Source organism: Temnothorax longispinosus, chromosome 1 (genome assembly GCF_030848805.1).
Source record: "Temnothorax longispinosus isolate EJ_2023e chromosome 1, Tlon_JGU_v1, whole genome shotgun sequence".
Lineage (NCBI taxonomy): Eukaryota > Metazoa > Arthropoda > Insecta > Hymenoptera > Formicidae > Temnothorax > Temnothorax longispinosus.
Genome location: NC_092358.1, coordinates 10,557,776 through 10,576,688, shown reverse-complemented (window position 1 = coordinate 10,576,688; position 18,913 = coordinate 10,557,776). Strand labels below are relative to the sequence as shown.

Genomic DNA, 18,913 nt, shown 5'->3' with positions numbered 1-18,913 from the left:
AACGCGGAAATATTCGCGGATTCGAAGAGAAAAATGAAACTAATCCGAGCCTAACGTGGTTATTGGTGCGCGGAAAAATTTTATGTTTTCAACGGTTTTTTTTCCTTTGCACTTCGTATTATGCGCGAGAGAGTAATTCTTCAGCCAGTAATATCTATAATTTCTCACAAATTTCTATAATAATAAAATTACAGTGGCTTTGTTATCTAAATACAATAAGTTAGAGATATATTGTTTCTACGTGTCGCGATGTGAAAATAATAGTGAAGGCTAAACTTATATATAATAAGAAAACTGGATGGGGAGGGAGGAAGGGTCTTTCCCCGAGATAACGGAGAAAAACCGGAATGGTGGCGAAATGTAGGATAAATAAGAGAACACCCATTACAAATCCATGAGTCCTTTATTAAGAAATACTGCATCGTTCCGACAATCGCGAAATGGTAGTACGAATATAATCTTTAAGCTATGAGAGCTTCGACGCAGTCTCCTTCTCGAGTCGTCGACTTTGCTCGGAGCGTTTTCCAGGGCGGTGTTCCGGAGTTTTGACATTGGATTACGAAGCGGCGTAAAAGTCCCCCCCTCGTGTAAAACTTTAATTACATTTGAATATAAGCACGCCGCGGGGACGCCGGTACTTATTCGAGAATGTGGCTAAAGGAACTTCTTTCGACCCTCTCGAACAGTTTTCTTTTTTTTTTATGTAATTCCGCGCGGCGGCTCGTGCCTTACGCGATGGGAAGGGCATTCGTTGCAGTCCTTGCAGCTTGCAGCCCCCATATCGTTCGCGACCGCGAAACATTCGGATCGCCGCGCTGGGTGGCACGCTACGTCGATCGGTGGTTTAAGCTCGAGAGCTCGTGAAACTTGCGGACGAAGACGAAAGGAATGGTATCGACGCGATCCCTATTTTCTTTTCTTTCTCTTTTTTTTGCTTCTTTCTCTGCAACGGCAGCCGCAGCTGCGCCGAAGAAACGTGACAAGTTACTTTCACGTGAATAACTTACAACTTAAGACTGGTAAACATTTGAATAATTGTTCAGATATTGTAAGGAAGACTGCATCTCGGATTGGTTATACTGACATATTGCTCATAATTCTTGATGTTTTCTCGTGAAAACATACAGCTTTACATATTATGTAAAAAATATGAAAGACTCAATATAAAAACAATTTTAAAATTAATCAACTGTATGTTAAATGGTATATTAACTTTTTCTGCACACTTTGTGCGCAAAATTTTATTATGTACTCTAGTATAAAATCATCTGTAAAACTGTTAAGAAAAATGTGCTTAATATTAATAATTTGAAAATCTGTGTCATAATGTAAAAACAATTTAAGAACAATTTTAATAAATAAACTAACAATCAATTTACTGAAAAATTAAAAACTAATTTTTCTCAAGATATTGAAATGATAAGAGCCAATAACAGAGCAATAAAAGTTGTTAAATAATTAACTTATTAATTTGCATGTACAACATGTATAAATTGGTACGTTTTGACTTTATCGAATCTTCTTCAGCCGTAATATAATAATACGTTTAAAGACGATAATATATTGACATAGGTATCATAGAGAACAATTGAAATAACTGAAACGTTTTGAAACAAACTACATAAAAATAAACAAAGAAAATAAGATAGAAAGTCGTAATCTAATAAAATTATTATAAGAAGCCACCACAGTTTGAAAACATGACGAATGCATCACTAAAAATTGTCGTTGTATCTGTATGAAAGAGTGTAAAACGGAGATGAAACGTAATTTTAGCGGTTAGATTATCCATAATTAATTCTTCATTCGGAGGCGAAAATAAATCGGGTCAGATAGTAAGAATTAAAGTCGTCTCTATGATATGTCAATATATTATCGTCTTTAAATGTTTTATTATGTTATGACTGAAGTCGAAACGTACAGTAAGGTGCATTGATTCAATGGGTTATAGTAGCCTGACTTATTGGCCGCTGGGTCTTTGATAATCAATACGTGCACGGTTCATTGAAATATTAAAATGTATAACGAGAAGAATAAGAAGTTACTAGTTCTCTCTTTTTATTTCATCTTACATTCTTTTGCGCAGATAAGTCAAGCTACTATGACCCAGTCACTGTACCAATAATTTATGTATTGTACATGCAAATTAATAGGTTAATTATTTATATCGGTCATTAGGCTTTTTTATTTTAATGTTGAATACATACGAGCGTGTTTATTTTTTAATTTAAATTTCTCAAGATAATTTCTATTTAGACCCGAGTTAATAATTAATCTATAAGAAAGAATTATTAGCAAGTTTGCCGACTTAGCCAAATAAATCCAATCTTCCCCTATTATTCGGATATTTCGGATAAATACGAATACGAGATTTCTGATCCAAAGTATCTGGATACTTGAGAAACGTCCAATTATGAATTTTTATATTATTTATTTAAATAATTATACACTGAGAATTATCAATCGAGTGTTCATTTGCCCTAAAGCTCTCGAATTGGTTTAGTAATAGATTCTTGGACAACTTTGGAATTTATATTTGCTTGAAAAAGATAGATAGATAAATAGATAGAGGGAGAAAGAAAGAGAGAAAGAGAGAGGTGGAAGAGGAGAAAGAAGAGGAAGAAGAAAGCCATTATTATTATTTATCGTATTCAAATATTCTTTGAATTACTTCAGTATACGGAATTATCCAAATTACTCAAATTATCCGATTTATCCGAATTGTCCAAATTACTGGAATTATTCGAATAATCGTATTACCCGAATTATTCGGATATCTCAATTTCAAAGCTGAATTGCGGCGGCGTCCGAGCAATTTGGATATCTGTTGAATAATCCCATCCGGAATTCGGATTTTACAGCCTCTCTTGAAAACGGGCGTACACACGCAACACCAAACACGACGGAACGAGAGCGCGCCTGAACAATTTCGGTGGCGCGACAAGGAGAAGACGGAGACACGACAGAGACATAGACAAAGTAGATGACACACCGGGCGGCGTAACACGCCGTATCGCTAGACGCGTTCGCCTTAACTCGTGGACCACTCCTAGATCGATCTGATCCACTCCGTGGCCGATCGATGGTGCGTCTCGATCGGATTCTGCCAGAGAAAAAGACGCGGACCATCGTCGTGGAGGGCCGACGCGGAGCGTGACCCGCGCGATCGGGAGTCCTCTCGTCTCGCTCATCCTACCGGTCGTTCAGAACCTCAGCGCAAATCAGCAGGACTAGCAGATGCAACGCGAAGTAGAGACGTACGGTGGAGTGTCCCGTGGACGCCAGGGCGTAAGCGTAGGATGAATAGCACTCCCTGTGAGCGTAACAAATACATGCATATACAGGATATCCGTTCGTGAACAATGTAAAAAAGTTTTAACAATTTGTCGAGATTATTTTGTGTAAAAAAAATATCACTTTAGGCTAAATTGTTAGAAATTTTTTACACTAATTTGTATAAAAATGTAAATTAGTCTATCTCACATTATTTCCATAATTATCATTCGAGCTTGCCCTTTAATTGCTCCTGCAGTCTGTAAATTAAAATAACGGTTGTGATAAAATGATACGAAAAATAATATTAACATTGACGATATGTGTTATTTTTTCCTATTCTTTTGCAATCCTTTCGATAAATTTCTTTTATTATTTCGAATGTGCGTATTTACACAGGTGATAGAGTCTAAGTTTCGCTTCTCCACCAAATTTGCGAGGTTCGGGCACTTTCGCGACCTCTGAAAATTTCAGGACAAACTGGCTGGCGACTCGGAGCATACATCAATCACTCGACGTTTACATTCCTGTTATATTCTCGCGCGATATATCAAATCGAGGTCAACTCGAGAGAAAAAAAAGAAGACATTTCTTATTCCATCAATAATATATTTCTCCGTCGTTTTGCCGGATGCATAATGCATGTTTCACGCTTCGAGTGTACGTTAAAGAAGATTCGCGCGAGGTTCCTTTAAAAATCTGTCTAGCGCGTGTGTTCCTATTATTTTTGCACGACCAGTCAGTCGTAAGGTGTTACAGTATTACTGGCTAATACGAAATTGCTCCCAACTTCGAAACATTACCGCGGCTAAAGCCACCTTCGCCGAGAATTCTCTGAGATCTTCGGATTCTTTGAGACTTTTCCAAGACTTTGCGAGATTACATGACGTTTTCAAACTACGGGGGCTTTCACAGTGCTTAATTTACGAAAACGTCTCCCACGCCGCTTTGCGAATATTGAAAAGTGTAGTAATCCCTCTCTATCCGTCTTTCCGTTTATCCATCTTTACGCCGACATTTATCTAGCCCGTTACATGTATTACTGACTCTTGTCCCACTTTGAAATTTCAAGAGACAACTTTTTCGAGGTTGAATCTTTATATCTCCTTCGCTGTCTTAATATATATGTGTCAGGCTTTTAACATACTTCGAGGAATGGAAAAGCATATCGATCACTAACAATAAGTGTAGTATGTAAGAAGAGTTCGTATAATTTGGCGTGATATATCTACACATTTTGTGTCAATTAGACTTTTTAAATACTCTATAATAAACGACAAATTGTCAACTTACAATCTTCACGTGAATCTATCACCGTCAATTTTCGTTATTCAGATTATGATTATTAAAAAAGTATAAATTATGTAAATATTGTATAATCGAAGTGAGAAGAGATCTTATTGTCAAAATTTTCTGAACTTTCTTCGCTTCTCTCCCGTAATAATATTATTACATTTTAATGGCGTGCATAATGCACGCGATGTGTTTTGCTATAATGGAGTACTCTAATCTAATCGGTATTCGCTTTACGTATACGCAACCAATTAACGGCGAACATCGAGAGCCTACTATACCCAATGGATTTCAAGTTTCACGAGCTTAGGCGTCATGCGGATGATTGCACCTTGCTGGCGTTTTCGGAATAACAGAAAGCGATCGAATTAAATTTTCTCATGTGAAGATTTACGATAATTTATTATCAAAATATTGAATTTAATTAGCTATTAAAATTAACCAAAATACTGCATATTAAATATAAGAAATAAAGTCAGGACTGATTCACTTGAAAATTAAACGTTTTCGTCATAAACGACTCTATAAAACTCTCAATTTTGTTTTATACGGGAGAAATTTAATATTTTTCTCGTGAAATAAACTTGTCGATATCACGAATATATTTTCGTGATAATGCAATTTTCTCAGCATATACTGCACGATCGACCCAGGTTTGAGATTGTTTTCCACTTACATCTAAACGGTAGATTGAAATACATTCCATCGGAACCGCCATGCTCACGAGACGCGCAATTGCAGTTACCTACTCACGAAATTGATCAAGTGTTTTAAACATTTTAAAAGTTTTTATAACATAACAAAACGGTATAAAAATTAGAAAAAGCTGACGTAGAAGACAAATTTTCGTAATGCGTCATTATTAGAAGAAAGATACAAGTAAAAAGAAATACGAATAATATATTTCTGAAATAACAAGCTTCCAAACAATTCCATGATATTTTCGGAACATTTGGTCATTTTCGTGAGTCGCTTACTTAAAGCGCGGCGTACCTGTAGGACTCGGGATTTAGCCTCGTCACAGTGCAGTAATGATGCAGCGCACATACTCCGTTGAGAGGACCGCCGCAGCCCCAGATTTGCTCCACCTCGCGCGGCAACGAGACCGTGTTGGCCGCGTAATACCTGCGGGACATAGAACACACACACACACACACGCACGCCGCGGGAGAGCCGTGTGCGAGGGTGTGCGCGGTAGGATAATATACACAGACCGAGACCGAGCTTGTGCATTAGGAGAAACGTGAGAGTGGTCGGGTATCAGGACTGTTATTAGCATCGTAATGGCGCGCGCGTCTCGAAAAGGGGTAGACAGTTATCACAATGTCGCTGGCTGTGGGGTCAGGTATTACCGTGAGATATAATTGCCGGCTCATGGAGAAACGCGGGAATTATTAATCCTCGACCGTGCGGGCATCGATATCTCACGCGACCGTCGACGCTTAGCGCGTCCCACGCGTCAGCATTAAACACCCGTTGGGATATTTCGACCGGCATTTATGTGAAACGCGCCATACCATGTAATGATAATGAACGATAGACGATCGCGAGACAAACACGAATATTTCGAGTCCATTCTTTTCGTATAAGGATAACGATTAGTATTGCGATACGAAAGGTATTTTTAGACGACAGCTACTTGTTTTACGTCCACGTTTGTATATCCGTTGATTACTTAAGGGGGGAAAAATGTGCCGGAGACACGAGACACATGGCTTAAAGCGTAATCGAGGCCGGTAATTAGCGGGGTATGCTATTACGGTTTTAGGACTAAATTACGCAAGCGAATCGATCGATCCATTTCATCGCACACATACCTGACGAAGGCATAATCGTTCGACTGCGTAAACCGGTCTGCCAGATCGTGAAGAGTGATCGCCGATATCTCCTGCAGCTCGTAATAGTCGAGCAGCGAGTACTCGGCTACCCAGTTCGCTTTGCCGATTGAATTCGCTTCAGGCAGATTAAGATAGTACTGCGTGTAATCCAGAATCTGCGCAGCGTGCAACACGTACACATATACATCCTACAGTTCTGCGTCCCTTTTGAAATCGGTACATCGCGCAAATAGAGTGTTCCCGTTCACGGAAAGGCCGCGTTATTATTGAGAGGATATATACGCGCGCCCGCCAAGCTCACGTACCTGTCCGGTGTTAGTTTCGAACTTGTAGAGTCGCAAGCCCGGGTTGTTTGGCCCTCCGACAGTGCTCGGCGTTACGCTGGGAGCCATCATTATCCAGGATACGGGTAGACCTGTTCAACGAGTATCGTTTCACCGAATAATTAATCGCGCGCTGTGACTATTAATAAAATTAAGGTCAACGCGGCAGCTAATAAACCGATAACAGTGCGCTCATGTCTCATCTAGACTAGCGGGGTGTAAAGGGGGATAACGAGTACTGATAAATAATTGGTCTGGCTGAAAAATTGATTTTCATTAAAGGGAAAAAGACAGTCCAACAAACGCTTTTGAAAATAGTATCGAGGGTATCGGTTGCTTCGGACCTAGACTAATGTATAAGATAAAAAAAATATAAGATAAATAGCCACATGACTTGTATTGTGCCAGAAAATTGTCATATTTGAGAAAAATATGAAAATATTATCGTACAATAGAGACCTATAGAGACACATACAGGATCAGGTAACTTATTACCTTTGTTTGTGAATAAATCTGAACAATTTGCTTGTACGTATAACATACCTGTGTCGCTGTATATCACCCGAAATGTATCCGAATGCCAGTGACCGAAGAATTGTCCCCGGATGATGTCCGAATAGAGCCGCACTACCTGCAGATACTTCGTGTTGTGCCTCTCGTTAAGCGCTACGGCGCCGCTTTCGTGGTCGTCCACCCCCGGTGGTGTGTGGCCGACTATGTACACCTGATCGTCACAGAGCAGAATAGGAATGATCATCGGACATCGATATTTCGGGGAGTCTCCATAGCTAGGTCAACTCGACGTTTCGTTATTCTGTATTCTATCTTAATATCTATTCATGAAAACTCGATGTTCTTCCTGATACTATCCGCTGTTTTACTACGTAGCTTAACCTTTGATGCGTTACTCGACATCAAAACACTTTCTGATGCAATATACACCTTTACATTACAAATTTCCTTGAAAATTTTTTATTTAATTTTTATATTGTATATGTATATAAAAGAAGATTTTATTGTGATGTATAGAGATATGTCGAAATCTAGCGGTTCGATAAGAATACTTTTATAATAGCAGGCTTTTGTAGCGAATTTATAAATATTTTTCATGTACATTCCATTTAAATGTTAATAATAGTGTTTATTATCGTTAATAATGCTCGAACCATATAAAATATCGATTATCTATTTGTACCAGTATTATCCCAAGAACCTGTAGGTATTCGATGTTTCTAAATTTGCTTTCAGATATTAACCTCGCGTTCTAAATAGCGTTGTACCCAAATATATTTGATAAAAGTAGTAGCATCTCCTTCCATAATTAATTACTGATAGATTGAAGAGTGCAAAATAGATTTGCAGTATTCCAATATATAGCTATTATTAGATTGATGAATATATAAATGATAAATATGTTTGATATGTCATAAGTGATCACACTAATCGACCTACTAATTTATAATTGGAATTTGCATTCAGCAAAGTATGACTTGTGGAAATGCGATAGAAATGAAAAACAAATATCTGACTCTTAGTTTCGTATATAAATAAGGATATTTGTTTCTTGTTATGTCGTACAGACGTTGCTAACTCTACAAAGTTTATTTTTATATACGGTATGTACTTGCACATAAATATTTTGATATAAAACCAGAAATACGGTAACTTTGTTAAAGTAAACTCGTGCCATAATGTCGACAAGAAACTTGGTAATAACGATATCATAAGTCCATGATAGAATCATTTATCGACTGCGAAGAGATAAAAAAATACTTCAAGAATACCGCCGATCAATATATTCGGATGCTAAATATCGACGGCTCTCGGTCCGATGCCTTTGGCCAAAGAGCGGAGGCATTCTCATTCAACAGAGATATCCTTAGTTATGTCGCGTGACTGCATCCCGGTTAAACAGACGCTCTAGGGTGAATCACGTACGTGGGCTACGCAATGTGTCTCCCGGGACGCAGGAAGTCTCATCGTTAGCATCGGCAAACCGGCCAGTCACTCGCGGATGGCAACGCATACAGCACCTCCACACACACACACACACACACACACACACACACACACACACACACACACACACACACACATATATACGGGTACTTGTGCTCATTCGATCGTGGGTGTCTGTAGCGACGACGGAGAATTGGAGATACGAAGGACTTGATATCTAATCGGACACGTACGCGAAATTAGTCCCACCGGTTCGAGACGCAAATTGACGCAGAAGTTGGCGCGGAGCGTCGAGACCTCTGATTGAAAAAGTAGCCGGAGACGTCCCTGGTTGTCGAGGAGACGTATCTCCGAAGAACGATCGGAAAACGCATTAAAGCTAATGACAAGTAGTCTCTCAATTAGCCGAAATTACCTTGAAATTGTGCCATTTCGTTTCTAGCTTTATTTAAAATTTTATGTTGAATACGACGAATATTTTTTATCAATAATTTCTACAATTACTGAAATATACATGTATAAGCACTCTTCTTAAATATTTGATACGTCTCTATGTGATTAACTGACAGCTATTCCAAGCGATCAATGAAACTGCTCTTAACAATAACAAAATATTAATGGCATTAATAACAATAGGAACCATTGATATATGGTAACTGACGTGTATGTATGACACACACACACACACACACACACACACACACGAATCGGAGTGCGCCGATAGCGTTCAAAGATGGAAGCGAGCCAACCATGGTGATATTCCCGTAGGATCATTCGAACCAAAATAGTGGATGGATAAAGCACAACTCGTTAAGTGGATAACGGCGGGCGAGAGATACATTTTCCATTCGCATCAGGACGGATCCTTTTTTCGCCGAATCGCGCCGTGGAGTTGGCTGCCTCCTTTTGAAAGGTAAATGGTAGCGCGCGCGCGGTTGAACGCGGGAGTGACGCGTTTGGAATTATGTGGCGAATCGTCGTCGCGCGTTGCGGTCCGCGGAATAAACGCAAAAAACGCTCGCGTGCGTCCGCGTCCGCGGTGGCGTCGAAGAAGGCATAGTGAAAAAAAAAACGCGCTCTCCGCAAACAACTGAATCATCGGTGCCGCGCGGAGATTGAAAAATATCGCGTGAAAAGCGCACAGACGTCGATTTTAAATTGCTGCCGAGGGCCTTTTGCCGAAGGTGCAGGAATCACGGCTGCCATTCAAGGGAGGCACCGAACGAATTGGACCGGGCTACAATGGATCGCTGATTGGTCAGTTTTGCCGCTGACGCTCTTAAACGACTCGTAATTTGTAATCGCATTATCCGGCCCGATGTCGGGAACGATCGATCGATCGATCCATTTCCTCCTGGTCCCCTTTTGCCCCGCCGCGCCATCACCGCGCCCCATCCTCTTACCATTTGCCGCGACATTCGTCCCGTCTCTATGGGAATGCCGGGGAATCGAGAAGCCCACTCGGACCGTTTGCGAAACGGCACCGGCACGGGATTATATCTGTCCACGGAAAATCGGATTTCTATCTTGGAACCCGGGGCATCCCGTCCCTCGCCGCGTATCCCATCTCGCGTCCGTGTCTCCGCGCGCTCTTTTTATCCGGGCACACATAAGGACGTACAAGATTTTCCGAGAATTCTTCTCCGGAAATCCCCGGGGAGCGCGTCCGTGGTGCGATCGAGCGAGCATCGAGGAGCAGGATGGTGGAGAGCGGTGGATAAGGGAAGCGACGGGAGGATCGAAGAAAATTATTGCTGGTTATCAGAGTCGCGACCCAACGAGCCGTGCTCGCTACATTTTCCGATTGTTATTACCCTACTGGTCATTTCATCGCTTTGAAGAGGACGGCTATTTTGCTTCTACGCTCGTTGATCCGCATTAAGAGCTTTCCATGAAGAAAGAAGAGAGAGAAGAAGGAAGAAGAACGGAGAGAAAGAGAAGGGCTTTAAGAGCCTCCTGAGAGCTTATGGAATATCATGGCTGTCGAGCAAAGAATACGACTGCTTTATCGAAACCCGTCATATGATATGTTATTACCGGTTATTACTCAATTATGAGCGTTCTTTCAATGTTGATTTTATTTTCCCTCGAAAACTCCGAAAACACTTAGAAATCCCCAGAAAGATTTTTTGAAACTTGTCAATTGATCGAAGATCAATGGATAAATTGTATCTCGAGTGTAAAAATAACTCGCAACTCGCAACTCGGGAACGCGTTGATACGTGAATACCGCATTTTTTTTCGATATCAATATAATACGAGTCTGCTAAATATACATAACCGCATTCAGTTTGAAATACACACAATGGAGGTTTAGTTTGCCATAGTAAATCCCACGAATAATTTCTGACTTTTTGCTGTATAGAGTAAAAAATTTACGCCGAGTTTTTATTGCGCACGTAGTCGAAGGGTACACTGAAAAATAATGTCACTCTTCATACGCGAGCCAGCCGGTGGCGTTATGCATCGAGGGGTAACAGGGTTACCTTTTCGAACGTGCACGTAGGTGAATGCGCCGATAGTGTCGTGGATGAACGCGACGGCGCGCGCGGCCCAGCTCTCCTCTCTCTCGCTCTCTCTCTCTCTCTCTCTCTCTCTCTCTCTCTCTCTCTCTCTCTCTCTCTCTCTCTCTCTCTCTCTCTCTCTCTCTCTCTCTCTCTCTCTCTCTCTCTCTCTCTCTCTCTCTCTCTCTCTCTCTCTCTCTCTCTCTCTCTCTCTCTCTCTCTTTCTCTCTCTGTCTCTTGGTTGCGCTCGCCGGTTAATACGATCGGGATCAATGGCGGTGGCGTGCATCGGTTTACGTATACGGACGGGGTCTCCTCTCGCGGGCCCACGTATGGAATACCAAGTCCCTCCATAATTTATCGTCGGTCGTGCCATCTCGGTCGCGTGAAGGATCTCCCTCGCGTATGTCGAACTCGTTCTACTACACGCCCCGCGGCGTAATCGATAACCGATAACCCAGGGAACCGCGATATTCGATAGGTCCCGGGTCGGAAGATTTCCGCTCGCTCGCGCGATACCAGGAACCATCGCGACGTCGGCTCTCGCGGAGCGGGCGCGCCGAATTAATTGCCTCGCTGATCGAAGAGGATAAATTTGCGATCGGTCCCCCTTCATCTCTCGTCGGATCTCGGCAACGATCTCCGATACCCCGGGCGTAATGGGCATTACCTACGATTTGTCATCGCGCTTTATGGCGCGGACCGAACGAGAAGGAGCGAGGGAGAAACGGTGCAATACATCGAAAACGGAAATCCCAGAGAAATTGTATTCGTCGAGAATGGAGAGGGGATCGCGCTCCTCTCGCGCGCGATTTGCATTCGAATCTTCGATGGAAATTATACAATTTGTCCCGTCTTCCTGCGAGGATATCCGGTTAGCTACCATTATAAATTTCCGCTTGAGAGTCCCTTAAAGCTGGATTCGTCGCTGGATGCGCGAGAGCTGATAAGCTGGCGAATAATGAACCGAAACGTGATCAAGCGAAATCGAAAATCGCGATGTGTCAGCTGCCAGTCCGACGAGCGTGTCTATAGTCGCACCGCTATAATTTATAAGCGCAAAAACGAGGAGGAGAAATGATGACGACAAAACAGCTCGCCTGATAAATCATACATCCCATTGAAGCCCGATCAGCGAGATTTTTATTCCGCCTCGTATACGCTCTCTACGGGAATTTATTTCATTAAAATTTATCTTCTTGACGATCACATCTGTGTCGTATTGGCGCTTTAATACGACAGGCAAGCAGCACGAAATACGTTTATACTCCGTGCGATCTTTTCATTGCTCGCGCAATTGTCGACGTATATATCGTATATCTTATTCTTTGAAATAAAATAAAATAAAAAAACACATCTCGCGGCGGAGTGAGATGAGGGCAATATACCGTCGTCTTAAATTTTCCCCAATGCCACCCGGTTTCCCCGGGTTTTCCACGCTTTTTGCGAAACAATAAACTGCGAAACTGAGTAATACTTTTACAGCAGGTACACCCTTCAATTACTCAACTTGTCGTGTGACACGCGAGATACGCGAGGAATGTTTTATACGTGCATATCTACCCGGTGGAAACACTTGCCGTAATTCTACGATGTATGGCGAGCTTGACGGCAACGGGTAATCGCGAGAATTCTCTCTCTGTGTGTACCTGATGTAGAGCGATATTATAGTTCTAGGTGCAAACTGTTATTATACCCACGACACCGTTAAGTCAACCTGTCAATTTGTCAATCAAAGCGCATCGGGGAAGGGATTAAGTATATAACGCGAGAAAAAAAGTTGGGACTTTATTTTTAAAAAATTACGGTGCAACGATATTGGACAGCGAGGCATTTCACAAAAAAATAAGATATTGAATGACGCGATATTACGCGCGCGCGCGCGCGTGCGATTCGCGACTTCTGATATTAATCTTCCGTAGGAAAGTTCCGTGAAACGTGCTTTTCCAATAAGAGCACGATCGTGTGAGTGGCCTGACGAGAGGCCGTTTTTAGATCGGATGGAAGTTTTGTATCGAATATTCGTATGCCGACGAGAAGTTCCGTGTAAAACAAGCCGCCGCGGCGCTGATTAAAAATCTATCTGGTAATTTATTGGACAGGCAAAGAACAACTACCTCTCGCCTCTTTTTCTGCATTATTTGCACCGGTTGTTTGATGCGAGTTTCTTCGTGATAGGCAAATAATATTAACGTATGTATCCCGTGAAAAAAAATATATCTCAATTTCATTAGTATATATGTAACTTTAACGTTTTTTGCGTTAACTCGTTTAATCATCGTGGTATTTTATGTATTGAATGAATTTGATCAGTACCAACAAGTCCATTGTTTAATAAAAGTTTTATAAATGTATGTACGCAGAGAAATAACGTAATAAAACTATACATTACAACATTGACATATGACATTTGGGAAGAAATACAAACTGTACATTATGTTTATTTATAATTATTAATTAAAAGATCTAAAATTTTATTTTTATTGATTTAATCAATAGTGCATAAACTGTTATTTATCCCTTAACGTGTATACGCGGGTCTACGGTGTCCGAGGCAATGTGATATCTGCTCGTAACTATAAAACTTGCAAGCCTATTAGAAGATATTAAATAAACGATGTTTATCAAAATGACTATAAAATCGTCAATTACAATGTAGATAGAAATGTTTCATGAATTTTTTTAGATTTTTTAAAATACTTTAAGGTATAGGGAAAAATAGCGTTGAACGTGGCAGACCCACGAATATACACCGCCAAAATCCTAAAAAAACGTATACACTTTAAAAAGGTTATTTTTTAATATTACATTAATTTATATTAATATTTGATTTTTCAAATACATATTAAACATTTGCAAAAGCCAAATTGCCAAACATAATTCTGCATGGCAATGACTGGCGATGCGCATATCTACAAATGCACGAATATATACGTGCATTTCAAAATAGGTAATTTCATGTGTTAGAACGTACTTGATACCGAGCGCACATCGATTTTCCACGATTAAACGTTCATTTATTCAGTCAATTTTCGTGTTAAAACTCGTGTCCACGGGTTTATCGACGATCGGCTTCATTAGAAAGAGCTTAATTTACTTGCGCACGTCATAATGGCGAAACGACTCGATGCCCGCTCGAAGACGCCGGCCGTCGTTCATTTTCATCGATCCGAGAAAATTGATGGCGCGTAAAAATTCTTTGCCCTATATTATCTTTTTACATACAATCCGTGAAGGGACAGGCACGCACATATGCGCGCGGTTCAATGGGCACGAAAAATTTCAACGCGTACGTCCTTTATGCCGACGAGTCCGATATTCGTTTCGAAATCGAATTATATACAAAAGATATAGTCTCATAGAATATTTCCGCTTAATTTAGTCACGTATGTATGAAGAGTTCAACGGTGTCGAAAATCGATATCATTGGCAAAATAACGCTTATACGTTAAAAGATGAAAATTCCATTATCTCGATAGACTGTCCAAATAGGAATCGATCCGGGATTGAATTAGTACGGTGCCCTCGATTTTCGTTCGCATCCCTCTCATCGCGGCGTTAGATCCTAGTTTTCTATCTGGCGGTTCTCGTGAACCGCCAAATCTGCCTCTATCATTTTCGCTCTGCTTTTATCATTTTCGTGGCACTTCTTTACTCGACAGAAATCCATAAAATCGTTTACCGATACGGCGACGCTGGGAATTATTTATTATCCGCCGTCATATATATCGCGCGACGAAAGAGAGCGCGCGATAGCAGCAGAAAGAAAAATAATGCGCGTCCAACGCGCAGTATAATAACTCGCTCGGAAGACCAATAATATCATATATATATCGCAGAGTAACAACTTACCGTCTCCTTCTTCTTCCGCGCATTCTCGAGGACCGACTGGAACCAGAGCCATTGGCCAAAGGGATCCTGCGTGTTATCGACCGTGCTACTTCCGGCCCGATGTAGCATACGGCTGTCGACCGGGTTCAGCCACAAATTCGTATTAAGGAAGACGATCCGATATTTTTTCGAGCGCTGCTCGATCGTATAGTAGCCGGCTGCAACAAATTTTGAATAGTGCCGTGGCGGTAAAGCCGGGGCGAATTTATGCCCGCCAATAAGCTTACTTTGTGCCGTAACATTTTCAGAGAGAGAAGGCATCCGTAAATGTTGCATCGACCCGTTGCGCGCGTTTCGAATCAAAGAGCGGCGCGAAACCTCGCGTTCGCCGATCATTTATGTACCTCTCGGGACCGTAAGGTGCTTCTTTTGGAATTTTAATACGATACGGTACAAGGATGCTTAATTACCGATATACATATATCACACCCCGAGAAAAATACTGCCACAACTCGGAAAATTTCGATTTTAAGTCAAACTCATATAAACAGTATGCCTAAAATGTTATCTACATGTTATAATAGTGTCAACAAGTCTATATGCGAAATCCGCTGCACGGGGCAGAAATGTCATTATTTATTTTTTTAAACCGGTTATATTGCGATTTCCTGGATGAAGTGTCATAAGTGAATTGACAAGTGAATCACAGCAGACCTCTTCAAAAAGCAGTATAATTAGTTATCTCAAAATAAAAAAAAATTGAATTAAATTTGTTTTTCCTCTCTCCCGAAAATTATGTATTTGTGAGTTGCGATAGCATTCTTCTTGGAATGTGACACATTATAAAGATTAGCTAACCGAAAAGCTAATTGATTGTATGATATATCGTTAGATTGGAACAATATCATCGCAATGCAATAATTACCATCTTTCAACCGATACTTCAATCCGTTTAATTCGTATCGTTTGTGTTTGAACACATTTTGCTTACTCACCCTTTACAAAAGTGTCCACCGCTTCCGGCGGTAGCCAGTTCTGCCAGACGGATGCGAGCTGCGTGTAATTCAGGCCTATGTCTTCGTGGCCGAGCGCGGGGAACACGAATTGTCCTTTGAACGTGCGGTGCAACAGCTCGGTCAAATTCCGCAAACAGTGCAAACGCAGCTCGGCGTTCATGCCGGCATTGCGCGTCAGCGCATCACTGCAACAAGTAGTTACAGCCTCGTTAGTCCTAGTTACATAGAACACCTCTCACTCGGGGACATTACAGCGCGCCCCGGTGATTATCGCCGATAAATACAGCGAGGAAGAGGAAATGTCGCCGGATAAGGACGCGTCTCGTCGCGCCGCGACGCGACGCGTCGCGTCCCGTTGACACGCGAGATGAGGCGCAATGCGGTACAACAACGACGACAAAATCAGACGTGCGCGAATTGTCACTCAAGTGGAACGCTGATAATTGTTACGTCAACGATAACTGATTAAACACCGACGCCTCGATGATGTTCTGACAGTTTATAAGTATAGAGTTAACAAAAGAAGAAAAAAACAAAAAATTTTAAGTTATATACTGGGTGTACCGTAAAGACCGGATCAACTCTTAAGGGTAGATTCCTGAAATCGTTTGGAGACAAAAATCCTAATGCCAAAATGTCGAGGCTGCCAAATTGTCATCCCGATATTCGTCGGTCTTGCAAACAGTGTACAAAGAAATAAAGTAAATAATAATTTCAAATATTTCTATTGAGTTGAGTAAAGTGTGCAAGAGCTGTTTTTTTAACATGCAACGTCCGTGAGTGTGCAAAATTTTGACAAGCACACTAGTGAACTTTAAACCTTTTCCGTTTAAACACTGTAGCAGCCTCGACATTTTGGCATTAGGATTTTTGTCTCCAAATGATCTCGGGAATCTACCCGAGTTGATCCGGTCTTTATGGTACACCCTGTATATATATATTTTCTAAATAATTTTATTTTATGCTTTCGTTCCGCACTGACAAGAAAAAAATCATGCTACATTATGTCATAGCTTTAACATGCATTCATTCAACCATAACATGGTTTTATACACTATAACCTGTGTTTTATGTATAGTAAGTATAATGAATATGATGAAAATGACTATAATCGAAAAATCTATACATATAAAATTATTTTTACTAATATTATAGCAATAATAACTATAAAAATAACAACCTCGACTATAATTATTTTACTATACAATTATAGTCGTAAATTTTCTCTCAGTGCGGGATATCATATCATTGTCCATTAATTGAAAAAGCAGGAAGGCAATTTAGAGTTTCCTCTAAATAGAATAATTACGTACCTATACAAGATTAATATGAACAGAATTTAGTTTAAAATCGGAGCACGCGAGTTTAATATGTCAAAACGTATTAACATTAATGTGCAACGAATAAATTGCAATTTATGGGAATTCAAAACTTTTCGGAAATAGACATTTCATATTATATCAATATTTTAGCATTTACTATGTCCGCATTTGTTTACATTCGTATTTCTTGTGATAACACACGCAATGAAGCAACGATGTTAAGTGGAGGAAGTCATCGATTGTGGATGCAATATTTATACTGGTCAGCGGTACCGTACTCCTCGCTTCCGGTAATTAATTGGAAGTCGTGCGCCTCCAACTAGTAAATCGTTCGTGAAGTAAATTTATTTAATGGTAATATATTCGACACATAAATAATCGCGTTATTAACTGAATTAACAAGTTGCCATTCTCTCGCTCTCCCCAAACTGGATCTTGTTTATAATTTTATTGATAATAAATGAGATCTCATGAATAAATTACAATATGTTAATGATTCATTTAACAATAACAATCGTTATTAACGATAGCAGGTCGTATATCGTTTGACTATTATAAAAGCCCTGAATATTTTCATAAATTTCAAATACGTAATATAAATTAGTAATAATGACAACAACGATAATGATTTGCAATGAAAATAATAATTAACATTATTACCGAAAATAATCAAGTGAAAAAGAACTTTTAAAAATAACAATAATAATAATAACGACAAAACGTCCTCGTATTTTGATATGGCACCCGAAGCAGAAAGATATTAATACGAATTATTGGTTAATAAACAGCCTATTATATCAGCATATCGTATCTCAATCACATTGTACATTAATTATTCATATTCGTGAAAAGGAATTAAAAAATACCAGATTAACGTCAGTGAGATCTCATTTAGATGTCACCGTGCAATGACTCGTGTACTGAAACGCGCATTGGACCACATTAACCGATCGATTATACGATAGTTTCGACCTACCCCGTCCACAGGACGAACTCGATATCGCCGGGCCTCGATCTCATCGTCCGCGCCGCCGATTCGATCAGGGCCCAGGGCGAGTCGCATCTGTAGTCGCCAAACTTGCCCGCCAGTTTTCTGTCGAGCCTCGTACGTCCGCCATCGACGATGTTTCTCGTGTTCCAGCACACTGAAACCAGACGGTAAATGGGATCCGCGCGCGAGAGAACATCGCGATCGGGGAAAGCGAACAAATGAAAGGGTCGCGAGAGCAAAAGAGGGCGGTGATGATCGTGGGAACTTGTGAAATAAAAATGCGCACCGCGCGTGACAGAGAAACGGCCAGGGTCGCGCTTACTCGCGCGCTTAATTCGGCTCGTGTCTCGCTAACGTTCGTACGACACGAGGCCTACCTAGTGGCCGAAGATGGTGGTAGGCCAGATAAACGAGGGGATAGGTCAGGGGTAATTCAAGCCGCCTCTATTTCGTGCAGATCTCTCGTGCCAGCCAAGCACGCTAGGTTCTTTAGTATGATCGGCAAATACCCGCGCGCAGGTAGACTGGTAAATAACAGTTTTACCGTTCTATTAGAGGAATGA

The 18,913-nt window shown here is 40.8% G+C and overlaps 1 protein-coding gene across 3 annotated transcripts in view; it reads right to left on the bottom strand.

Annotated features, from left to right (window-relative positions):
* Positions 1–384: 384 nt before the first annotated feature.
* LOC139825140 (cyclic GMP-AMP phosphodiesterase SMPDL3A) overlaps positions 385–18,913 on the bottom strand; it is a 62,486-nt gene continuing 43,957 nt past the window's right edge. For 2 of the 3 annotated variants that reach the window (XM_071797656.1, XM_071797658.1), the window contains 8 exons: positions 18,336–18,504; positions 16,017–16,222; positions 15,043–15,239; positions 7,271–7,451; positions 6,710–6,819; positions 6,384–6,559; positions 5,560–5,691; positions 385–3,313 (listed from right to left, as the gene is read on the bottom strand). In XM_071797656.1, the coding sequence (XP_071653757.1) occupies positions 3,193–3,313; positions 5,560–5,691; positions 6,384–6,559; positions 6,710–6,819; positions 7,271–7,451; positions 15,043–15,239; positions 16,017–16,222; positions 18,336–18,504 (1,292 nt within the window). In that variant the 3' untranslated portion in view covers positions 385–3,192. Of the gene's footprint in view, positions 3,314–3,483; positions 3,534–5,559; positions 5,692–6,383; positions 6,560–6,709; positions 6,820–7,270; positions 7,452–15,042; positions 15,240–16,016; positions 16,223–18,335; positions 18,505–18,913 lie in introns of all 3 variants that reach the window. The other variant, XM_071797657.1, reaches the window with a different exon arrangement.